General features: G+C 45.2%; 1 protein-coding gene across 1 annotated transcript in view; it reads right to left on the reverse strand.

Annotated features, from left to right (window-relative positions):
* The window catches only part of Mpp7 (MAGUK p55 scaffold protein 7), a 213,308-nt gene that overhangs the window by 105,213 nt on the left and 80,991 nt on the right, over nt 1–27,104 (reverse strand). The window contains exon 3 of the mRNA XM_045151043.1: nt 20,213–20,331. Coding sequence (XP_045006978.1) covers nt 20,213–20,331 — 119 coding nt within the window. The remainder of the gene's footprint in view (nt 1–20,212; nt 20,332–27,104) is intronic.

The raw sequence follows: 27,104 nt of genomic DNA on the forward strand, positions 1-27,104 counted from the left end.
TGCACACCGCGTCAGCGTGATGCATGAACCCCCGTGTCACACCAACAATGCACACCGCGTCAGCGTGATGCATGAACCCCCGTGTCACACCAACAATGCACACCGCGTCAGCGTGATGCATGAACCCCCGTGTCACACCAACAATGCACACCGCGTCAGCGTGATGCATGAACCCCCGTGTCACACCAACAATGCACACAGCGTCAGCGTGATGCATGAACCCCCGTATCACACCAACAATGCACACAGCGTCAGCGTGATGCATGAACCCCCGTGTCACACCAACAATGCACACCGCGTCAGCGTGATGCATGAACCCCCGTGTCACACCAACAATGCACACCGCGTCAGCGTGATGCATGAACCCCGTGTCACACCAACAATGCACACCGTGTCAGCGTGATGCATGAGACCCCCGTGTCACACCAACAATGCACACAGCGTCAGCGTGATGCATTAGACCCCCGTGTCACACCAACAATGCACACAGCGTCAGCGTGATGCATGAACCCCCGTGTCACACCAACAATGCACACCGTGTCAGCGTGATGCATGGACCCCCGTGTCACACCAACAATGCACACAGCGTCAGCGTGATGCATGAACCCCCGTGTCACACCAACAATGCACACAGCGTCAGCGTGATGCATGAACCCCCGTGTCACACCAACAATGCACACCGCGTCAGCGTGATGCATGAACCCCCGTGTCACACCAACAATGCACACCGCGTCAGCGTGATGCATGAACCCCCGTGTCACACCAACAATGCACACCGCGTCAGCGTGATGCATGAACCCCCGTGTCACACCAACAATGCACACCGCGTCAGCGTGATGCATGAACCCCCGTGTCACACCAACAATGCACACCGCGTCAGCGTGATGCATGAACCCCCGTGTCACACCAACAATGCACACAGCGTCAGCGTGATGCATGAACACCCGTGTCACACCAACAATGCACACAGCGTCAGCGTGATGCATGAACCCCCGTGTCACACCAACAATGCACACAGCGTCAGCGTGATGCATGAACCCCCGTGTCACACCAACAATGCACACAGCGTCAGCGTGATGCATGAACCCCCGTGTCACACCAACAATGCACACAGCGTCAGCGTGATGCATGAACCCCCGTGTCACACCAACAATGCACACTGCGTCAGCGTGATGCATTAGACCCCCGTGTCACACCAACAATGCACACAGCGTCAGCGTGATGCATAAGACCCCCGTGTCACACCAACAATGCACACAGCGTCAGCGTGATGCATGAACCCCCGTGTCACACCAACAATGCACACAGCGTCAGCGTGATGCATGAACCCCGTGTCACACCAACAATGCACACAGCGTCAGCGTGATGCATGAACCCCCGTGTCACACCAACAATGCACACAGCGTCAGCGTGATGCATGAACCCCGTGTCACACCAACAATGCACACAGCGTCAGCGTGATGCATGAACCCCGTGTCACACCAACAATGCACACAGCGTCAGCGTGATGCATGAACCCCCGTGTCACACCAACAATGCACACAGCGTCAGCGTGATGCATGAACCCCGTGTCACACCAACAATGCACACAGCGTCAGCGTGATGCATGAACCCCCGTGTCACACCAACAATGCACACCGCGTCAGCGTGATGCATGAACCCCCGTGTCACACCAACAATGCACACCGCGTCAGCGTGATGCATGAACCCCCGTGTCACACCAACAATGCACACCGCGTCAGCGTGATGCATGAACCCCCGTGTCACACCAACAATGCACACAGCGTCAGCGTGATGCATGAACACCCGTGTCACACCAACAATGCACACAGCGTCAGCGTGATGCATGAACCCCCGTGTCACACCAACATTGCACACAGTGTCAGCGTGATGCATTAGACCCCCGTGTCACACCAACAATGCACACAGCGTCAGCGTGATGCATTAGACCCCCGTGTCACACCAACAATGCACACAGCGTCAGCGTGATGCATGAACCCCCGTGTCACACCAACAATGCACACAGCGTCAGCGTGATGCATGAACCCCGTGTCACACCAACAATGCACACCGCGTCAGCGTGATGCATGAGACCCCCGTGTCACACCAACAATGCACACAGCGTCAGCGTGATGCATTAGACCCCCGTGTCACACCAACAATGCACACAGCGTCAGCGTGATGCATGAACCCCCGTGTCACACCAACAATGCACACAGCGTCAGCGTGATGCATGAACCCCCGTGTCACACCAACAATGCACACCGCGTCAGCGTGATGCATGAACCCCCGTGTCACACCAACAATGCACACCGCATCAGCGTGATGCATGAACCCCCGTGTCACACCAACAATGCACACCGCGTCAGCGTGATGCATGAACCCCCGTGTCACACCAACAATGCACACCGCGTCAGCGTGATGCATGAACCCCCGTGTCACACCAACAATGCACACAGCGTCAGCGTGATGCATGAACCCCCGTGTCACACCAACAATGCACACAGCGTCAGCGTGATGCATGAACCCCCGTGTCACACCAACAATGCACACAGCGTCAGCGTGATGCATGGACCCCCGTGTCACACCAACAATGCACACAGCGTCAGCGTGATGCATGGACCCCCGTGTCACACCAACAATGCACACCGCGTCAGCGTGATGCATGAACCCCCGTGTCACACCAACAATGCACACCGCGTCAGCGTGATGCATGAACCCCCGTGTCACACCAACAATGCACACCGCGTCAGCGTGATGCATGAACCCCCGTGTCACACCAACAATGCACACCGCGTCAGCGTGATGCATGAACCCCGTGTCACACCAACAATGCACACAGCGTCAGCGTGATGCATGAACCCCCGTGTCACACCAACATTGCACACAGCGTCAGCGTGATGCATTAGACCCCCGTGTCACACCAACAATGCACACAGCGTCAGCGTGATGCATTAGACCCCCGTGTCACACCAACAATGCACACTGCGTCAGCGTGATGCATGGACCCCCGTGTCACACCAACAATGCACACAGCGTCAGCGTGATGCATGAACCCCCGTGTCACACCAACAATGCACACAGCGTCAGCGTGATGCATGAACCCCCGTGTCACACCAACAATGCACACAGCGTCAGCGTGATGCATGAACCCCCGTGTCACACCAACAATGCACACCGCGTCAGCGTGATGCATGAACCCCCGTGTCACACCAACAATGCACACAGCGTCAGCGTGATGCATGAACCCCCGTGTCACACCAACAATGCACACAGCGTCAGCGTGATGCATGAACCCCGTGTCACACCAACAATGCACACAGCGTCAGCGTGATGCATTAGACCCCCGTGTCACACCAACAATGCACACAGCGTCAGTGTGATGCATGAACCCCCGTGTCACACCAACAATGCACACAGCGTCAGCGTGATGCATGAACCCCCGTGTCACACCAACAATGCACACAGCGTCAGCGTGATGCATGAACCCCCGTGTCACACCAACAATGCACACAGCGTCAGCGTGATGCATGAACCCCCGTGTCACACCAACAATGCACACAGCGTCAGCGTGATGCATGAACCCCCGTGTCACACCAACAATGCACACAGCGTCAGCGTGATGCATGAACCCCCGTGTCACACCAACAATGCACACCGCGTCAGCGTGATGCATGAACCCCATGTCACACCAACAATGCACACAGCATCAGTGTGATGCATGAACCCCCGTGTCATACCAACAATGCACACAGCATCAGTGTGATGCATATGCCCCATGTCACGATGCAGTCGGAATAGCAAGCATGCCCCTTTCCTCAAACACGGGCCATTCTTATGTGAAAGGTGTGTTGCTGAAAGTTTGCATTGGAAACCAAACTTTGTTAGTATTCCATAATTTAAATTTGGCACATAAAGTATTTTGTGGAACCCTCAGAAAAACCTACTGCATATGATAGCCACATGCTGTGTGCTAATCTGCATTATAAAATAAAATACTTGCACTGCAATTCTAGAATCTGATTCGTTCTTTGTATAGTCTCTTTAAAAAACAAACAAACAGGAGCGAGTTTGATTTTATCTTTCCTTTCTGTCTTACTTTTTGGGAAAAGGAAGCCGGGAGGGTTGCTGGCCTCTCCAGGCGCAGTTCCGTCTAAGCGGCTGCGCCGCGCCCTAGCCCACGGGTCGCTCCCCAGACGCTCTCAACAGCCTTACCATCACAGCAGCGGCAGAACAGAGCATGTGCTAGAGTCTGCAGGTTTTACAAGCTGCCAGATCCCTGATGACACAATGTGCTTGCACTGGCCTACAGAGAGGATGACGTCACAGCTTCCAGCAATATGTTTTCATGAAGGCGCAAGATACTAAATCAAATTGTCCTATGAATTTCAGAAGTACTGATTTATCAAACTGAACGACAGGGAATATTCTTAAATGAACAATAGGATCTCACCATATTGTAGAATTTTTAAATTTTCTAGAAATGAAGAGTGGGTAAATGTCATGATTTAAATATAGGTACTACTGAAATCATCCCCCCCCCCCAAAAAAATATGTTAGCCATTCAATCCTCTCCCACTGTGATTTACAGGGGAAAGTTAAGCAACTCCACACAGCACATGCTGAGCTCCTATTTTATCCTAGACGCTTGCTCTGCCCTAGACATACATGTATTAAATTTCTACTTTGCCAAAACAGCTACTGTGAAGGTAGCAACGTTTTGCTACATGAACTCAGACTATGTGGGGATAGCAAATATTTGCCAATGAGTAGTAGTAAAAGAAAGTCAATTTTCTAGCTAAAATGAAATAATCCTTATCATCAAGCTCCAAAAAAAATCATTAAAGAATTTAATATCCCAAAAAATGCTGAGCTATAAAATTATACCAATTAGACTAATGATTGTTGCTCATATACCTAATTACAGGTCTGTCAAAAATAAGTCAGGCTAGCAATAAATTTATATTCTACATTTTTTTCTTTTCATCACTGCCAACCTTCATATTTTATTCAAACAGGTATTTATGTTCTTGAGTGGGCGACTAGGGCACTTTCTAATGATCACTAATAATTGCAACACCAGCCAACACTGACAGGGTGCTGTGGCCAGACGCCCCTTCACGACCGCCTTTCATCTTTCCAGCAGCCCTGCGCACATTAGGGCTTCCACGCCTTTAAGTGTCTACAGATCACAGATTTGGTGGAGTTGAAATCAACTTGACTTTTTAAAAAACGTTATTTATTTATTTATTTAAGACAGAAAGAGAGAGAAAGAGCAGAGAGAGGGAGAGACAAAATGGGTGTACCAGGGCCTCCAGCCACTGCAAACGAACTCCAGACACGTGCACCACCTTGTGCATCTGGCTTATGTGGGTCCTGGGGGATCAAACCAAGGTCATTTGGCTTTGCAGGCAAACGCCTTAACCACTAAGCCATCTCTCCAGCCCCAACTTTTTGATTTTTTTTTTACAACAAAACATAAGCCAAGGGAGGACAAAAAGGTGATTCAACAGGACGGACTGCTAGAACAGAACCCGAGAGTGAGCAAGGATGGTGTGCAACATAAAGAAAACTTAACACAGAGTCTAAGACATTCTGCTGAGTGTACTTTAACACTGATGATGAGAACTGTACAGCGTTGGTGTGTTTGTTTGCTGGGTCTCATGTATTCCAGGCTAGCCTCAAACTCCATATATAACGGAGAATCGAATTTCTGATGCCTAATGCCTCTACGTCCTAGGTGCTAGGATTACAGGAACATGCTGCCACCCCTGTTATCCCTGCTTATTTATGCAATGCCGGGGATGGAACCCAGGCCCTCCTGCATGCTAGGAAAGCACCCTACCTACTGAGCTACATCCTCAGCCTAAGAAAGCACAATGTCACATGTAGAGAACATGGGCTGGAGAGACTGCCCCATGGTTAAGTGAGCTCTGAATAAGTGTGAGGGTCTTTGGGGGCCCGAGACCACTTGAGTTTGAATCTCTAGGGCCCATGTAAACTGGTGGACATGGCCACACACATATGTAACCCTAGTCCTAAGAGAATCGCCAGTGCTCCTGGAGGTAAACTCTGGAATCAGTAGAAGCTCCATCACAGGGAAAACAGGCACATAAGTGGTGACGGGGTCTCCCCACGGTCTCCTGCAGCCTCTGCAGGCAAGTGCATAAGATGCCACATCAGCACACACACATGCCCACACCACACACGCCACCACGAACAAGCCTGCTACCTACACGCAAAAGTAGACTTTCATTCAACCCACCAGTTCCTGTTTCAGTTAACTGGGGTAAACCGGCAGCTTTAAAGACTAGTGCTGCAAATTTCACTTGTTTAGACGGACAGCTCCATCCTTTAACCAGGTGCATGAACAGTTAAAAAAAGTACCTCAAGCCGGGTGTGGTGGCTCATGCCTTTAACCCGAGCACTCAGGAGGCAGAGGTAGGAGGATCGCCTTGAGTTCGAGGCCAGCCGGAGACTACATAGTGAATCACAGGTCAGCCTGAACTAGAGTGAGACCTTACCTCGAAAAACCAAAAAAAAGGACCTCAGTCTTCCGTTCTCTACAGTGGGTGTAAAGAACATTGCTTATCTCTCAGGGTTGCTGGAACAACCCAACAGGGCACTTTGCGCTTTCAAAAGCACAAACAACACGGTGATGTTTTTCAGAAAGATAAGGAGCCATAAGCTGAGAGGAACTGTCAACGACGTAAGAGCTGATTTAACACAGGCTGAATGACTCGGGCCAAAGGTGCAGGTGAACAACTTTAACCCCACAGTAGCATTTATCGACAAAGTTTCTCCGCTTAATCAACCTTGTATCTCACTTAACCATCTCAGTGGTCAATTCTTGAACAGAACTTCTGGCAAGCTAAGCAAATGTTCCTTATCTACCCACTACTTTAACCAAGCATAACACCAAAACCCTGCTTCAGTTAGACATTATTCAAGTGTCTGAATTTGATCCCAATAGTTATACAGCTGAAGATCATCATAACCATTTTTATCATTGTACTGCCACCACCTAACACAATATACAACATGCATGTAAATGCATTTTATGTAAAAAGTCATAAATAAAATCATGGATTTCTTGGAAATGTAATACATTAATCATAAATACCTCTACCACAAAGTTCCACAGCTCATAAGAAAATTTCACAAGTTTTTAGTACTGCTTTGGCCTGGATTTGCTTCTTACATTTTTAACCCATCAGTGACAGAATTAAGAAATTTTTTGCGCAAGGTGTCAGATTTCCTAAAGGAATGAGTGTCACCTAGTGGAAGTGTGGAAGATTAAAACAGCTTCAGCCACCTACCAGGCACCCAGAGACAACGCCAGCATGCATTCGAAGTCAAAGACAAAGATGTGTGTCTGCTTTGTCAAGTAATAGAAATCTAATTACCTATAGAACTTATGCCAGTTTAGACAAGTTAAATTTACATTTATATTTAAAGTTGCCAGTTTAGCCCAGTTGTTAACAGAAACTAAAGTGATGATATGCCAATAATGTATGAAGGAAAATAAAGTTACAGTCAGAACACTAACTAGGGCTGGAGAGATGGCTTAGTGGTTAAGCGCTTGCCTATAAGCCTAAGGATCCTGGTTCGAGGTTTGATTCCCTAGGACCCATGTTAGCCAGATGCACACGGGGGTGCACGTGTCTGGAGTTCGTTTGCAGTGGCTGGTGGCCTTGGCGCACCCATTCTCTCTCTCTGCCTTTCTCGCTCTGTCTGTTACTCTCAAATAAATAAATAAAAAATGAACAAAAAAGCTTTAAAAAAGAACACTAACTGTATATGAAAAATATCACTTGATATTTTAAGAACTACCTTTCTTTTGCAAGAAAAGCCCATCATCAGAAGGACATCTGTGTATGTTTTACTTTGATACCAAAAGTCCTTGCTTGCTAAGCAAGCCTAACTTTAAAATTTAGTAACGGAACAAGGGAAGCAGAGAATGCAGATATTTTTGTGCATGGCTAGAGTAGTGAGTCAAGTTTCAGTTTTTTTCCTGTGGATATCCAATTTCTGCAGCGCCATTTGTTGAAAATGCTGTCTTTTCTCCAGTGTGCATTGTTGGCTCTTTGTCAAAGACCAGGTATCTGTAGTTGCTTGAACTAAGGCCTAGATCTGTTCTGTTCCACTGATCTATATGTCTGTTTTTATGCCAGTATCATGCTGTTTTTATTACTGTGGCTTTGTAGTATAATTTGAAGTCAGGCATAGTGATACCTCCTGAAATGTTTCTTTTGCTGAGGATAGCTCTGTGTATCCGAGGACTTCTGTAGTTCCACATGAATTTTGAGATGATTTTTTTCTACCTCTGTAAAGAAAGTTGCTGGAATTTTAATAAGTATTGCACTGAATTTGTAAATTGCTTTGGTAGAATGGCCATTTTTACAATGTTGATTCTTCTAATCCATGAGCACTGGGGGTGGGGGGTTCCATTTTCTCATATCCTCCTTAATTTAAAAAAAAAAAAGTAATGCAGATAACATTTGTCTTCTGTTTTACTGAGGATGAGAGGACATGAAACCAAGCCATCATGCTGGATAACACAGCTGTGCTGTTATGACATAAGCAGAGTCAAGTAAAACAGAGTCATAATACATGTCACTCATTCTCTAGCCTCGCCCCAGTACTTAGGAGGGGGTGCATGTACATCAAGGGAACAAAACAAACGTTACAAAAGTAATGACACGAGATGAGTACTAACATCTTGCAGTGCGGCTGTCGGGCTCACGGCACCTATCTGACACAGCGGACCCTATGGGAGACTGGCAACTGCGCTGAAGAGCTACGACCACTTACCACGCTATACTGAAAGATAGGTTTGGAATGTGATACAGTGAAGATACTGGTGAGAATCAAGCAGATCAAATTGTGACTTATTACAATTATCTTAGTGGCTTATTACAATAAGGGTTTACAGTCTGGTAACATTCCATGCTCGCCGCAGGCCCGGTCTGGATCACCACCAGCCAGTGCTGGGGCAGAGGCACCGAGATGAGGCAAGTAGTCCACTGGGTCGTTGGGGCTTCTGCCCAGCAATGACTCACTTCACCTCCATACACACTTCAATTTCTATCCACGTGACATGGAAATAAATAAGGTCAATGGGCAGAAAAGCTCAATTTTACTTGTTCCTGTGAATGATATTACTGATGGACGTACAGAAATATAAAATATTTTTTCAAACCAGAGCTGACCATTTGATATTAATTTTATTATAAATAAATAGAGCCTAAAATTTCACTTCTAAGTTTTTTATTCTATTAGAATAAACTAATTGAACTGCAACAAAACATTAACTATGCTAAAACTTCTAAAACTATGTAATCTGGGGGCTGGAAAGATGCCCCAGTTGACACAGTGCTTGCTGCACAGTCATGAGCGGATTTGGAGCCCTAAGCTGAGCTGAGAGTAAAGCCGGACGCCATAGCTGAGGGCCGGCATCTGTAACCCCAGCATGCCCAGGGCAGGAAGGCAGGCAGCCATGGGGGCGTTGCGTGGGAGCTCCCAGGCCAGCTAGCCTCACAAACACAGCAGTGACCAAGAGACCCTGCCTCAAACAAGGTGGAAAGTAAGGACTGACAGCCAAAGCCATCCCCTGACCTGCACACACACAGGCTTAAAGACATGCACGCATGCATGCACCCCCCCAAAAAAATTGAAAATGTTAAAGAGCTTTCAAATGCCTTATGTGAAATGGGAAGAATCTTCAACCAAATGCAACCATATCCTCTTGGCAGTATTTTATTTCAAAACCATGATCACCAGAGAATACTCCTAATTTGTAATACCTTTATTGACATATTAGCAATAAGATGCACTAAAAATAGAATAATTAAAATATTAACAATAACTTATTTTACACTAGTTGGATAAAGAAGATCTTTACTAAGTGTCATCCATCTGTGAGAAAGACAACACAACCTATGCAACAACTTGAGTTTACAAAAACCCCACATTTAATTAATTATCTATAAAAACCACACCCCTTCAATAAACAAGCCTAATCGGTTCTGAGTATCTATTACTGTGACCCATGGCAAGCATCAAGGCTTTTGTAAAATTAAAGAAAAACAAACTGAGCAAAACAGAGGCTGGAACAGGTTTTACTGTCTCCATTAATCAAGACTCTCGCGCGAACCTCTACTACACTCTTAAGCAATGGGAGATATACGTGCCTTAAATTATACACAGATGTTGTAAAAAAGAACTTCACTCACTGAACAACTAAATCCATAATTACCCTAGGTGCTAAAAATACATTATATGGACACTTACAACCAAGTGGGAACATGAGATCAGTGGAAACAGTCCCAGAGGACCTTCTAGAGCCAGCAAAGAAAAATAAACCAGAGCTCAGACTCGCCGGGGTACATGCGCTTCAGCCTGATACATGCTCTCGGCACGACCCGTGCGGCTAGGGGCTTTGTTTGCATGGGGTTAGGGTCTACAGTGACACTTTTGCCTCTACATTTATGACAACAGCTCTCTGTGTGGATATATGTCAAGGGAGCACTGAGCACACAGCAGGAGACATTTATGGGCTTATAAACAAAGACCCATGGCATTGTTTGGAGTGTACATGCAGCTCCAAGCCGGTGACGAGCCTGGATTGCCAAGTGTGTTGTTAGGAAAGGAAGAGGTGCGTGGTTTCTTCAAGCCATGCGGGGCCCCAGGTTGCTGTTCCTAGGCTTGCCTGCCTCACTGAGTCTTCTAATTACAAATGCATATTCCAGTCAGCCTACTCTGCTACAATCCTTAGCAATGATTAGCAATCTTGCAACAGCCCAGAAGTCTGGAGACACGTTTCGGTGGCACAGCACCTCACGGTGAGGACGTCTGGAAGAGCCGCTGCCTCCCGGCTGCAGCTCCTATGCTCTGCAATTAGGAAGTAACAGGGACCGCCTAGAAAGAGGAAATGAAAGCACTGCAGACTCTGCTCTTAGCATTCTAAGAAATGAATTGTTCTGAAGGCACTACTATTTATAGGTAAGAAATACAGTTGATTTATGGCTAAATACAAGAGTATACAAGAGTAGTTGTTCTGAAGTTACGCAAATTTGAATTGTCACCTAAATGTACACTAATTTCTAAAAGGCACAGTTCCATTACATTAAATGCAGGCTAGGCAGGAAGACAGCCCATTGGGTCTCCACAAACCTGGCTTGAACTGCTCATCTCTACCCCCAGCAAATACCTAAAAAGTGCTACACATGACCACTGTTTGAAGAGTATGAATTACAAAAAACAATAATTTACTCATGGCTTCGGGAACTCCTATCTTGAACCGACTATACATGTTTCTGTGTCTGAAAAAAAATGGAACCTCTAACATATGAAATACCTTTGTCTAGCTTCTCCAACAGAGCTGGCTGGACAATTACCTTTGATTGCCCAAGGAGCATTACCAGCTGTTGAGACCCAATTCTTCACTCATCAGACCAGGTGGCCATGGGTCATTCACAATGTCTGGCTGTCTTTCTCTTTTTCCTCCACCCCAGGCAAATGATATTTCAGAGACAAGTAACATAACCTTCCCTATGGGGGTTGTCCCTGAATTCAACACCATTTCTCTCCTCCCCTCACAGCAATTTGTTTCCAAAGGGGCCTACACCTGTAAGTATTTTATAAAATTGTCTTCAGCCTTGAATCCGATTCGCTACTATGTCAGTATCACACATACACACACCCACTTTTCCTTCCTTCAAAATTAAAAGAAAGGAACTTAAAGTAACCGAACAGAAAAGCTACCATTAGGTAGCTAGTTAGGTATTAGCAGACGTAGAGGTCACTGAGAAGGGACCCTCCCCCTCACCCATAGCTTGTGAAGCATGGTTCCACGTCTGGCAGAAGAGCAATGGAGCAGTTCTCCCCGTGGTCCACTGCGGCCACCACAGGCACGTGACCCCCCTCCTCTCACAAACCCCCAAGACAGGTGAGTACATAGGACTTGCCCAAGGGCATGCACACACCACATACTACATACAAATGAAGATTTTTAAGAAGAGTTCATCCAAGCCGGACATGGTGGCGCACACCTTTAAACCCAGCACTTGAGAGGCAGAGATAAGAGGACCACCATGAGTTCGAGGCCACCCTGAGAAGATACAGTAAATTCCAGGACAGCTTGGGCTAGAGTGAGACCCTATCTCGAAAAACAAAAAAATAAAATAAAAAGGGTCCATGCAAATAGGCTTGTCCATCACATGCACAAGACAACAACTGTCCTTTAGGGTAAACTGACTACTCTAGAGACTGTAGGAATAGTTTAGTGTCTGTCTAAAATGCAGGACGCATCACGGTCTCTTTGGCCTCTGTCTAAGACCAGCCCTCAAGTGCAGCCTTGAGCCCCGCTGAAACACGTTGCGCCCTGTGCTGCTTATGAGCTTCAACAGACATCACACAGGCTGGGAAGCAGATGGGAGGCCAGAATGAAACCCCACTGAGAGACTGTTTTTCCTTCAAGTATTCAGTTAATTAAGGTAAAGGGATGGGCCACCAAGATTCTCATGGCACCATCAAGAGTCACCTGAACTTAGCTTCATGCATTATACACATTAGAGATCTGATAACCAAACTAAAGAGCTTCTACTTGTAAGAAAAAAAGCAAGATCAATCATGACATGACCCTGAAACATCTCCCATGCAGAAACATGGAGACCTCCCTTTATGTTTTCTCTAAATGTGTTAAAACAGTAAGCAGATAAATTCTGTGTTAGAAATGGGAAAAAATGCACCATACTCAAATAACAGCTAAAATAAGAGAGCAAAGGAAAAATAGGAAACACTATAAAATAAGAAGAATGGCAAGAATAAATACCTAACTTTCAATAATAACTCTTAGTATCAACAGCCTCATTGCCCCAACTAAAAGACACAAACTTGCAGACTGGATTAAAAGGCAGGATCCTTCTGTTTGTTGCTGCCAAAAAAACTCTTAATAAAAGACAGCTAATATCTTAGGATGGAAAACAGTATTTCAAGCAAATGAGCCTAGGAAACAAGTAGGGGTTACTATCCTAATATCTGACAGGATAGACTTCAAACCAACAGTAGTAAGGAAAGAGCAAGAAGGTCACTTTATATTCATTGAAGGCACACTCCGACAGGAGGACATTACAATCCTAAGCATACATGTACCTAACATGGGGGCTCCCAATTTCATCAAACAAACACTATCAGACTTAAGGTCACAGATAACACCAAACACAAGTAGTGGATGACTTCAACGCCTGACTCTCATCAACTGACAGGTCATCCCAGCAAAAAAATAAACAGACACACATCTGGATTAAATGATGTCATAGAACAAATGGACCCAACAGATTATCTGTAGAACATCCCATCTTAAGGCTGCAGAATACACATTATTCTCAGCAGCACATGGAACATTCTCTAAAATAGACCATATATTAGGACACAAAGCAAATCTTAACAAGTGTAGGAAAACTGAAACAATTCCTTGTACTCTATCTGATCACAATGAGATTAAATTGCAAATCAGCAACAAGAAAAACTACAGAGCACACACAAATTCACAGAGTCTAAATAGTACACTACCAAATGAACAAGTCATTGAAGAAATCAAAAAGGAAATAAAAAAACTCAAAGAATCAAGTGATAATAAGAACACAACATACCAAAACCTTTGGGACACAATGAAAGCAATCCCGAGAGGGAAATTTATAGCATTAAGTGCTTATTTTAAAAAATCAGAAAGGTTTCAAGTAAACAACTTAATGTTTTACCTTAAGGCCTTGGAAAAAGAACAAAGCAAACCAAAAATCAGCAGATGGGAAGCAATAATAAACATTAGGGCAGAAATTAATGAGATAGAAACCCAAAAAATAATCCAAAGAATCAATTAAACAAAGAGTTGGTTCTTTGAAAGGATAAACAAGATTTATAAACCCTTAGCAAATCTAACCAGAAGAGAGGAGAGATACAAATTAATAAAAGCAGCCCACACCATATTGCTGGTGGGCAAAGCTGGAAGACAACATTCATTACCTTACTCCAGAACTGACTTAGGTTACTAGGGTCATCAAGACAGTGTGGTATGGGTATCAGAATAAACAAAATTGAGCATGGTGAAAACCCTAGAGAAGCATACACACACTGAACAGTCACCTGGACCCTGACAAGGAGGAAAGGCAATTCAGTGTCGCAAGGACAGCTGTTTCAACTACTACTAAAAAGCTGGAAATTCATAGTCAGTTCTAAGCTGGACATAGAACTCATACCTTTCTCAAAAGTTAAATGAATCATAGATCTAAATATAAAACTGTAAAACTTCTAGAAGACACCAGAAGAAAAAGATCTAGCCATTCTAGATTTGGTAATGTTATGTTCAGCACTAAGACATCTCTGTGACTCCCTCCAACATTCCAGAATCATTGCAAAAGAAATGGTAGAAAGAATGTTGAGATTTGGGCTGGAGCGATGGTTTAGCAGTTAAGGCACTTGCCTGCAAAGCCTAATGACCCGAGTCGGATTCCCCAGAACCCACATAAAGCCAGATGCACAAAGTGGCACATGCATCTGAAGTTCATTTGCAGCAGCTGGAGGCCCTGACATGCCCATTCTCTCTCTCTGCAGGGCATGGTGGAGCATACCTTTAGTCCCAGGACTTGGGAGGCCAAGGTAAGAGGAGGTGTGTGAGTTCAAGGCCAGCCTGACACTAACATAGTGAATACTAGGTCAGCCTGGGCTAGAGTGAAACACTACCTTGAAAAAGCACACAAAAGAAGGGGGGGGGGGCCTGGAGAGATGGGTTAGCAGTTAAGCGCTTGCCTGTGAAGCCTAAGGACCTCGGTTCAACACTTGACTCCCCAGGGCCCACATAAGCCAGATGCACAAGGGGGCGCATGCATCTGTTGTTCATTTGCAGTGGCTGGAGGCCCTGTTTGTGTTTATTGAAAAAAAATTGTGTTAAGTGCAAAAAAAAATGTGTTTATTGAAATACTTCAGAATCTGCAAAAGGACAAAATTCAGGTAATTTTCTCTCTCCATCCATCCCAAAACACACACATGCACACACACCTTTGACTTAAAAGCACAGAGGTATGGATGTTCCTCTTTTCCCACACCCTCCCCAGAATTCGTGGTCAACTTTCTTGATGACAGACATTCTAACTGAGGTGAGATGGCATCTCAACGTGGTTTTAACGTGCACTGCCCTGATAGGGATGTTGAACAACTTTTAAAATACTTACTGGACACTCACGTTTCTTTTATGAACTGTCTGTTCATTTCATTAGCCCATTTGGTAAATGGCTGGTTTGGTTCTGTTTGCAACTTTTGCAGTTCTCCATAAACTCTGGGTATTAGCTCCTTTCTGACAGATAGCTGGCAAAGATCTTCTCCCATTCTACAGGCTGTCTCTTTCACTATCTAGAAACTTTTGACTCTCAGGACTGTTTTCTGTATTACTGGAATCCTGTTCAGAAAGTTCTGGTGGGAATGCAAACCAGTATAAGCCATCATGTAAGTCAGTATCCAGGGTTCTTAAAAAATGAAAACTAGATCTGACGCATGATCCAGCTACATATGCCACTTCTGACACGTCCTAAGGACCCCACACTCTGTTACAGAGATGCCTGCATGTTGAGCCACACTCTACTCATCATGGCTAGGAAATGGAACCAGCCTAGATGCCCATCAACAGATGAATGGATAAAACCCTGTATCTAGCGTTACAGACCATGCCAAGGATCTTGGTTTCCCACCAGGAACAGACGGTAAGACACTATTGTTGAAGATTTCATATGCTTGGGCTAGAAGGTCACTGTGAAATTTTGCAACAGCTGAGCTGAAAACCTCCTCCCTGTAGACCAACTGACAGAAAGTTGGAAAAAGCTATTCTGCATGCAGCTCCATGGGAGAGACAGAAATCATCAGTGGAGATAAACAACAGAGGACACTGCAAGCCTTAAGTTTGGCCAGCCAGGACAAATGAACCAACAGGTGCAACAGTGGCATGTCTGCTATGGGGGAAACCAACTACCCTCTAATTGGACTTGAGGCCCACTACACAAGAAGGAACACATCCTGATACTGAAAGCCGATGATGGGAGAAGTCATGAGCCCTAGGTGTGTGACACCTGCAGCTGTCTGGCTAAATGCATATACTATGCTCACCAAACTGCCAGGTAAGCCCTTCTGTTAATGTTCATATTCATTTATTAATGCTACTCTCACTTTTGGTTAGAGAAGCTTCTCTTTTCAGATGACAGGGACCTTGGGATGACTCAAAAGGCACTACAGTGCTGAGAAGTGACAGAGGAGTGCTCAGTACTTCAATATCTCTATCACACCTTCCAAGGCTCAGGGTCTATCGCAGAAGAGGTGGTGGAAAAAATGTTTAAGAGCCAAAGGAAAGGTAGGAGTCCTTACAACGTGCTCTTCCAGACATAAAATGGTCTGGATATCCATGACCTCACAGTGCCTGACACTACCTACACAAGACCCTCATAATAGGAGGAAAAGATAATGACATCAAAATAAAAGAGACTGAATGGGGGAGAGGATATGATGGACAGTGGATTGTAAAGGGAAAGTGGAGGTAAGGAATTATCATGGTTTACTGTCTGTAATTATGGAAGTTGTTCAAGGCAAACATGATAATCACTACACTATGGAAACCATCACTTATGGAAGTTGTCAATAATTTTTTTTAATTTTTGAAAAACTATGTAGGCTAACAAGAAAATAAACCTGAAATTTCACGAAAAGGGTGCAGGAAATCACATGCAACTATTTGAAAAGGTAATAATAATTTGATATTTTCACCTGAGAAATTCAACACAGTTAGAAGCTTCAGGAGAGGATTCACAGGTAAGTGTCTGTCACATAAGCACGAGGAGCTGATCAGCCCGCAGTTCAATCCCCAGCACTCACGTAAATGGCTAGGGATGTTCACACACACCTATAACTCCAGTCCTGTGGAGACCAGAGATTTGCATGGGCTCACTAGTCAATCAGTACACTTCAAAACATCAGCTCCAGGTTTAGTGAGACTCTGTCTCAAGGAAACATACAAATGAATGATACATGATATTGAGGACACCTGAAGTTTTCCTTTAGCTTCCACACAGTGCACACGGGGACACACATCTGCATACACTACATGCCCAGATGCGATGTCACAAATAGTACACACACTTTAAAATTTAAAAAAAAGCTTCTGAAGAAAACAACTGAAAGTAATTTAAAGGAATTCTAATATTTATATGGCTTATGTTGTTCTAAAATTAGCTTAAGTCAGATTATTAATATACACATAACTAATAAAATTTAAACTAAAGATACCTCACTAGTTTAAAAAAACAGTAGTAGAAAATAAATCAAAAATTTAAGGTAGGGCATACACCATATATTTCATAGCCCAATTCAACTTGCTTGTTGAGTCAAAAATGTGTCTCCAGGGCTAGAGAGATGGCTCGGTAGTTAAGGTACTTGCCTGTAAAGCCTAATAACCTGGGTTCGATTCCTCAGTACCCACTTAAAGCCAAATGCGCAAAGTGGCACATGCATCTTGAGTTAACTTACAGCAGCTGGAGGTCCTGGCATGCCCATTCTCTCCGCCTCCTCCTTTCCTCCCGCCCTTTCTCTCTGACTGCAAACACATACATAACTTTCTAAAGAGGGTTTCCAGCGCACTGGTGTTGCACCCTTCTCTGGTGTCACGTAACTCTGGCACCCTTGTCTCGCCAGCCCCATGTAGACTGCACCACATGTACGTGGCATTTCCCAGAATCCCCTTGTGTCATCTTCGGCTTGGCTGCTGTCAAAACGCCATGCTCACAGATTTTACAACTCAGATTTTCAATTTCAATTAATTCTTTCTTTTAAAAATGTTCTCAGCCACCACCTTATAGGGTCGTCCTAATTCCTTCCACTTACAAGCTCGGTGTTCTAAGGAGGCATAGCATTCACTAAAGGCCCTCTGAAGTGTGCGTCACATCACACCCCCAGGTTGTATGCATCTGAAACTGTGTGGCAATGTACACCTGCCATTACTAGAATAAGAGGACATGAAAACTCTGTGAAGGCTAAAAGCCAGTTCTGTGGTCACCGGGTGCTGAACCTTACTCACCTCACGGCTTGAACCTCAGCAACGAGCAGAGAACCAAAGCTCGTTCGGATTCACTCTAACCAGTCTTGTCAAGCAAATTCCTTTTGCTGTACCAAGATTTATGTCCAAAGGCTGAAGGATTCTATCCCCAAACCTTAAACAGAGGCACTTGGAATGTACTTAAGTGGCCGGTTCCAGCTGTTTAAAGCTGAGATCCCATGGGCTTGCATCCTGGAGGCATTTTAGACTTTATGTATTTAAAATTAATAGAATGGGTCAGACAGAGGACACATTTGCGATCTGCATCTGATCAAAATTTAAGGCAGGACTAAGTATTAAGAAATCAGGAATATGCTATTGAATAAGTGATGCTAACCCTAACTGGGAAACATTTGGAACAGCATACAGTTCAGCTGTACCACTACCTAACTGTGGAAACTTCCATGCGTGTCTCTGCGTCCCTATTTTCAGGAAAATGTTGATAATGGGCTCCAGTGGGCTCCCTAACCACTTGCTACTGAAACGCACTTTGGAAAACAGCCTATGCTCAGGCCCAATAGTCAGTGTTAACAAGGAATGTGTTTTATACATTAGTTTTGCTCTTTTAATAGAAATTGCAATTGTGTCTGTAGTTCTTTTGTGCTCCTTCATATGCTATGATAATAAACTTTTTTCTTCAATACTTAATAAGGCCCATTTCAATTTGCCTAACTTACGTAGACTATCCAAGAACTAGGTCATCACAATTCTATCTGAAATTCACAGGTCTGCCAAAAGCCACGCCGACTTCCAGTGCAGTTGTTATATAAGCACAAGAAAGCTGTGGAGGCTGACTTCACGGCTCCAGAGCGATGTCGGTTCGATCCAAACGCCTCACCCCCCCTTCATCAAACACTGAAATCAACACAAATACATGTACAGCTGTTCCGCTTTCATACATTCATTCAGCTATGGCACAGCCTGGTTCATGACTGCCTCATCAAGTCATAACTTCCTCGGCTGTAATCCCAAAGCCGTTCCTAACAAAGCCCAAGTTAACTAAGCGGCCCAAAATTGCTTGGAGAACAGTGCTATCTTGCCAATTACATTATTATGAAAAAAAAAGAATGAGTAATTTCTAACACCATATGTACTGCCAGGGATGCTCCACACACCCACTTTCAGTCTATGGGAACTGCTACTGCTCAAAGCACACAAATTTCAGGAAAAGAAACAAACCTTCCCATTCTGCAGAGCCACTACAACTCAGAAGTGGCTCGTTTCCAAATACAGTATGTACCTCCACTGGAAGTCCTGTGTCGTGACAGACACCCACCGAGAGCTGATCTGCATTAGCCGTGGGCCCAGGTCCACGGAGGCACAGCTTCCCACCCTACTGACTCCAGGAAGAGTCTGAAGTTCTCTCAGCTTCACTTAAGTGAGAGAAACACAACTCTTATTTCCAGAGGCAAGGATGGCATGTTTTCCAGTGAGGTTTCTGTTCTCATTTTGCTATTTTAGGCGCTCTGTTCACTCCCAGTGTTTCTGAAAGACAAGATCTGGTTCCTGGAGGCTGATCATTTTCATGCAGGGCGCATTACTAAAGCAGTCTCGGAAAACTGCTTTTAATTCCTATGCAGCTCCACTGTATTTATCTACAAAATACCATTTCAATGGAGTCAGGCCAATAAAAGAAACAGCTTACTAGAATTTCAGTTGACTCTATTAAAGGAAATTATTTTAAATTAATGTGGCTACTGAACTACTGCCATTCTTGACCTCAGAAAACATATTCCTTCTAATTTTTGCTGTGAACATTTATTTATTTAAGTTAAATTCCAGCTCATGAATGCTGGCCATAAAGGAGTCTAACCCTTCCTGCTGCTATTTCATACGCTTTGTCTACATGGGGCAGCCACATGTTTGCTACACTGGCATGCAAGGCCACACCACTGCCATCAAGTGAAATCATCTATGTATTTTTGGTAGAATCCTTAACAACTTCCACGCCCGTCAGTAAAATGGAACAAGGCTGTTTTGTTTTCAGAAAGCAACAATTTGATCTCTGGTTTACTAGATGGCACTCAAAATAGTTTTTCCATATGCTTTTCACAAAGAGAACCTGACAGCGGTGTGCCTTACCTTCACCAGAGAGTGCAGGCTTTTTTCACCGAACACATCCCACAGGAGGGTTAGGTCTTCCTGGCTGTCCACGTGTGGCTGCAACTGGGCAGGCAGTGCAGCCAGCAGCTCGTACAGCCCTATAAAATGAAAATAAAACACAAAGCATAATCTTAGCTTGATCTCATTAATCTCACCAAAGGTGTGTGCGACAGCTGAAGCATTTCATTTCTCACTAGATTTGTATTTGGGGCCATCAAGCAAAACACTTGTCCTGAGAAGCAGAGGAAGTGTTTTGATTTTTAAATTCCAAAGGAGTATAAACTAGCAGACTAATTTTTACCTTTCACAGCTGTCAACGTTCTGCAGTCATCCAAGTTTGCATAACCCAAGACAGAATATGTGTGCAGTTTTCAGAAAAGAAGAAAACACATACATTCCTTTCCTTAATCGTTATTACATTTCCCTCCATGTTAGCCAGAGTGAAATGAGTCATGAATAGGAAAAACTTCCTTAAGAGAACATAGAATTGATACAGTGGTCCATTGAAAAGGATTTCTAGCTGCCAAAGAGTTCCTAATAACATATTGCTTCAAAATAGTTGCATTATCTAACATGCAGTTCAGACAAAGCATACATGGCGGTTCACTATTAAAGACATTTTGTTACAGCTGTACAGGACACAGTTGAAGCCTGGGGTATATAAAATGCACGTAACTCCTCTCCAAAAGAGGACCGTGGCAGATGCGGCTGGGTGTGGAGCGCTGCAGAAGGCGCCGGGGCAGACAGTAGCGGTGTGTCACGGGAGCCCGCTACAGCAGCCATCCATCTCCTTCATGGACGCCAGACTCCTGGCTACGAAATGATGCAACAGAGCTTTCCTGAGACTCTTTAGGGAGGTGACCTGGCAGAAGTCAGTATCAACTCATAGCACATGTTGCATTTTCTAGTGGGATTACATGAGGTAAAAAGGACAAAATTCCTTTTATTTCTGTCTGGCGTTTCCAAAAACACCAAGACCTCCTGAGACCAACACCACACAGGACTGTTGTTATTTCTGGTCAGAGTCAGAGCTGCCGTTCCTTCCAGAGACATTTATTCCGAAAGAATACTGGGTTATGGGCTGGCCCGACCAATGTATCTTTTATCTCTCCAACACATCTCAGTACTAATTCACAACCAAATGCATTGAGGTACCTCTCTGAAAACGCATAGGTAACTGGAGATAGGTGATTAAAGTCAAACCTTTCTGGGGCAGTATTTAGAAAACAAAAATATTAGAAGTTATTATTTGTGTGTGTACATGTCTGTTCTGTATATGTCTGTGTGTTTGCATATCTACATATGTATTCTGGGCTGGAGAGATGGCTTAGTGGTTAAGGTATTTGCCTGTGAAGCCTAAGGACCCAGGTTTGATTCTTCAGGTGCACAAGGTGGTGCATGTATCTGGAATTTGTTTGCAGTAGGTGGAGACCATGCCATGCCCATTCTCATTCTCTCTTTCTCTCTCCATCTCTAATAAATAAATATACATATATATGTATATATATATATATATATATATATATATATATGGATATATGTTCTATACATGTCTATGGACATGTGCTCATAGGTACGGGCATGTGTATGTGTAGAGGCCTAATGCTGATGCTGGGTGACTTTTTAATTGTTCACTGTATTTTTCAGACAGGGTCTCTCATTGGTCTGGAGGTCATCAGTTTGGCGAGACTAGCTGGACTGCAAGCCTCACGGCCCCGTCTCTGCTTCCCCAGCACTGGGAGTACATGCGTGTGCAGCCACACCTGGCCAGTCTGTGGGTCCTGAGATCTGAACTCAGGTCCTCATGTTTGCAAAGCAAGCACTTAACTGACTGAGCCATCTCCTCGGCCCCCTCCCAGCCCCTGGACAGGTAGCCCATTTAGTGCTAGAAAGTACTACATGAACTACTGAGGGGATGTGACCAATAACGGTGTGAGCAGGCAGGGCTAAGCTACTCAGAAGCACACACCAGCGCAGTGGCGGCACTCAGCCTTGGTGGGTAACCAGCGGCTTTCTGATTGGCTCAGAGATGGGCTCAGTGGAAAGGATCCCATATCTGGAACTGGGAACCAGGTGTGAATCCCATGGAGACAAAGCTCATGCTCTCCAATGTCAAGCTCCCACTAGTCTTTGGCTAAAACAGGGGCTACAAGCCATCAAAGTCTCCCTAAAATAACAATGCTATCAATGGTATCAACTGGCGATGTAGGGGAGGGAGGGAGGCGGAACCAGCTCCTCACGACACTCACAGCTGCTCTAGAGCGCCCTCCCCCGGCCCCCGGTCTCCTTTCCGGCCACTCACCCCACACAAAAAGTCCTCGCCTGCCAAAGACGATGGCTACCGCCAGAGATTCAAAATAGAGACTTTGGTAAAAAGAAAACAGAATGGCATTATTTTTCTATCGATTTCAAGAGCTGCAAAGCTAATTGTGAGTTTCTTGTTAGTATGGCTGCAGTATGAGTTTAATTAAAGATACTAACTTAACAGTGATATAATGTGCCTAGTATAATTACATGGAGGACTGAGAAGCCTCTATTGTATGGTAAGTATTTTATATAGTCCATGATTAACTCAGTGAGATTCAATTATTGATTATTATTACTTAAAAAGCAAGACAAAAACCATTTAAAGTGTGTAACCTATCTGAGCCTTGTTTCTCTTGTGCTTAAGAATAAATGGTGGCCTGTACGTATGTGGTACAATGTTATCCAAGGGAATGCAAACACCTAAGGGGAAAGGAAACGGGTGCAATACAAATAAGGTGCTGGAGTGATGCAGGCTGCCGTAGTGCTACAGAGGAATAATAAAAAGTCGCTTGTCTCACAGGGCTGGTGGGCAGGATATTCAATACAAAGGCGCTGGCACCTGGTGAGGGCTCAGTGTCATGCCACGTCATGCCAGCCCGTGCAGAAAGAAGAAAGACTGGAGAGCAAGCAGACAGGAAGGGACGGAACAACCGCGGTCCACAAGCTGTCTCTGCCGTAACAGACGCGCACTACTGAGGCCCCGCTCCCCTCTCATGAGGCCTCACCTCCCTGACCCTGCTGCCCCGGGGAGTCAGCTTCCAGCACAAGGACTTTGGGGAGCAAATCCAAACCACAGTAGACTGACGACGGCCATCCTCCTGGCCTGGCCACCCCACTGTGGGGTAGCTGTACAAGGTGATGGCCCTGGGGCAGGGAGATGAGGGTCCAGCTCCCCCTGCATCACTCCTTACTTCACCGTGTCCATCTCAACACAAAACAGTACACAACACACAAGAGAAGTGAACTGTCCACCCTGAGAATCCAGGGGAATAATGGAGCCCTGAGCCTGAGGCTGGTGGCATAGGCACCAGGTATGAAATAATACTCTTTCCTTAATGCTGCTTCCTCTAGAATAAAAATATCACGCCACTCCAAGCTAAAACAATAGGCTAACCATATGCTTCAATGAGATACAATACCATACACAGAAAATAAACCGCCCTAGTTATTTTTTTTTAATTTTTTATTTATTTGAGAGCGTCAGACACAGAGAGAAAGACAGATAGAGGGAGAGAGAGAATGGGCGTGCCAGGGCTTCCAGCCTCTGCAAACAAACTCCAGACGCGTGCGCCCCCTTGTGCATCTGGCTAACGTGGGACCTGGGGAACCGAGCCTCAAACCGAGGTCCTTAGGCTTCACAGGCAAGTGCTTAACCGCTAAGCCATCTCTCCAGCCCCGCCCTAGTTATTTATATATGGAAAGTGTAAGCTTTTCCCAAGTATTGCTTTTATTTTGTAGAATAAGCCATATTATACATAATGTTTAAAAAAAATAACCTTTCTGTTCATAAGACCTTGTAAAACTTGAGTTTTCTGACCTGTTCTAGCATTACACAATCCTGGCTTATATGCCACCACCACCTGGCATCTAGTGACAATGGCAACCCCTTCCTTCAGCTACCACACCTGGCAGCCATGGCCAACACCAGGAGAGACGGGGCTGTGTCAACCAGAAGGGAAAGGCACAATGACACAGCCAACGAGCCAGGAATGTCCACAGTCTCAGAGCAACACAAAAAAAAATTCACAGGCCTAAAAACCATCTCTGTCCAAGCAAGAAATAAAATAAAATAAGTGGGGTCTGTGTTCCGAAGCAACACTTACAATACTGCTGCACTCAATTCAAGTTCCAACAGTGGAAAACATGGACTCCAACCAAATGCTTTCAGTCCTGGAGATTCAACGGGCAAGATATCTTCAAAATTTCTACCTTCTTTGTTCGGGAGCAAGAACTGGGTTAATAAAAATCTCCCTACATTCTATAGTTATTCAAGCTCATGAACATCTTATTCCAATAAACAGTTATAGCAGTGTTGGATCTTCAAGCACAGTTCAAGGCCCTAAGGTTCTAAGACAACAGGGATATAGTTACTGTCCTCGCGAGTTTACAGAGCAGCAGACATGCGCAGTAGGTGTCGTGGAGGGCGGGGCTGAGGTGCTAGGCAAGGACAGATGACAGGAAAGAGCAGAACTTGAGTCAGTTCTACCACACGGATTCCATCCTGTGCCCTTCTCTCCACCCCCCCCCCACCCGCAAAAACAGCAGGAAACTTAATCGCAATGCAATGCAATGCACTGAGAGGCTGGGACTGCTGAGGTGACTGGGCCGTGGGGGCCCTTCCTGAAGGAGTGGATGTCATCGTCATAGAAGCCGGTTTGTTATGCTATGGGAGGAGTTCTTTATGAAACACAAGTTCAGGGCTCAGTTGTTAAACTGTCTGCCACAAGAGTAAGGACCAGAGTTTGGAACTCCAGCATCCACGTACAAGTCAGGTGTGCTGGTGCGTGCCTTAATCTCAGTGCTGGGGAGGCAGACAGGACCCCTAGGGCTGGCTGGCTAGATCATCTGGCCAGACCAGTGAGCTCCAAGTTCAGTGAGAGACTGTCTCTCAAAAAGTAAGGTGGGGAAGCCAGGTGTGGTGGAGCACGCCTTTAATCCCTACACTCAGGAGGCAGAGGTAGGAGGATCGTCTTGCGTTCGAGGCCACCCTGAGACTCCATAGTGAATTCCAGGTCAGCCTGGGCTAGAGCGAGACACTACCTCGAAAAACCAAAAAAAAAAAAAAAGTACGGTGGGGATCTGGATAGATAGCTACATAGTTAAGGTGCTTGCCTGCGAAGCCTAAGGACTCAGGTTCGTCTCCCCAGGACCCATGTAATCCAGATGTAAAGTGACGTGAGTGTGCAAGATCACACATGTGCACTAGTTGGCGCACGCATCTGGAGCTCAACTGCAGAGGCTGGAGGCCTGGCTCGTCGATTCTCGCCCCTCTCTCACATTAACAAGATCAGTCTGTAAGGCGAAGAACGCTGAGAAAACGCCAGTGATGACTTCTGGCACACACGTGCCACCCACACACATACGGGCAGGCGTGATCTACACACCAGAAAAAGTAAACTCAGCTTTTCTGTCTCCCCTTGCCTATCTCCCACAGGATGACATAGTAAGGCCCTTGCCATATGCTACACCATCATGCTAAAATGTCCTCTGAAACTGAGATAATAGATTTCATTCATTATGAATTAGCCAGTCGGTGGTTTCCCTTATCCAAGTTACCCAGGAGATGCAGAAAATCACCCGCAGCACCAAACGCCATGCGTGTGCGCTGTGAGGCTCCTGCACCGTGTGGGGCTTTGAAGGTCGTTACTAGAAAACATGAAGGTCACTGCGCACAAGCGCTGAGACACCATGGCAGCGGAGCTGAAGCCAACTGAGAGATCCAGGGCAGCGTGGATGCGCAGTGCGCATATTTGGGACAGAAACGTCATCTCCCCACTCAGATTGGTAAACAATTCACAACTAACAGGTTGTTTGTTTCTGGAATTCCCCATTTAATATTCTTAAAGGCCACTGTGAAAACTGGAAAGCACAGAAAACAAGTCACTGGAGACTACTGTACTGTGCTGGGCAGCTCAGAATGGGCCAAGTCTTCGAGAGCGGTATTCATAAGATTGGACTTCCAGCAAGTTCTCATCCTCAGACCACCATGCTGGTCAGTGGCTGGAGATACAGCTGAACACAGAAAATGCCCCTCTCTGCCCCGCTCCGAGTTCTTATCATCTGACAATACGAAAGATATACAAATAAATACACCCACGTGTAAAACAGCTCTAAATATAATAATCCATTTATACAAAAGGGGTCAAAATATATTTTTTTCTAAGAAGACACAAAATTAAGCTGCTAGCAACATATGCATGTAGTTTCTAACTTCAGTTATGGCTAATAATTCAAACATCACATTCATTTTTAGTCAATTTGATAAAATGTTAATGCCTTTTAATAATATTTAAATTATAATCAGGACAACAAACGTTAGATTCCCTATAAGGTAAGAGACTAACTTAAGCATCTGATTCTTAACATTTGTTCTTTAATGCAACTATGTTACTCAAATTCTTCACGATGCCCCGTCATCGCTAATGCCACTTCAGACATCCATCACCGTTACCAGTAGGTAATACTGAGACACAGCGGTTTTTAGTGGCCTGTGAGGTACCATTACTACAAGTCTGCCTCTTCTAATTGGTTTGTCACCTGTCATGTGGCTGTGCTTTTTTAATCTCTGCAATGGAGCCATGTAAATACCTTTAAAGAATCTTTAACACCTGCCAGCATGAGGCCATGAGGCTCCTGGAAGAACTGGAAAGCTGCAAGGGTCCTGCAGTAAAAGCAGAATGGGCAGCAGAAGGAACAGCCCTCGGTGCAGACACCAGGGCCCACACCACCCCAGGGATGTTCCAAGACTGGCTAGAAAGCTCCCCATGGCATGCTGCTGAAACAAAGGGTTAATGCCACCGGAGGCCCCATGGGTGCTGTCAACAAGTCATGGCAGAGCAAGACA

The sequence above is a fragment of the Jaculus jaculus genome, chromosome 5 (genome assembly GCF_020740685.1).
Source record: "Jaculus jaculus isolate mJacJac1 chromosome 5, mJacJac1.mat.Y.cur, whole genome shotgun sequence".
Classification (NCBI taxonomy): domain Eukaryota; kingdom Metazoa; phylum Chordata; class Mammalia; order Rodentia; family Dipodidae; genus Jaculus; species Jaculus jaculus.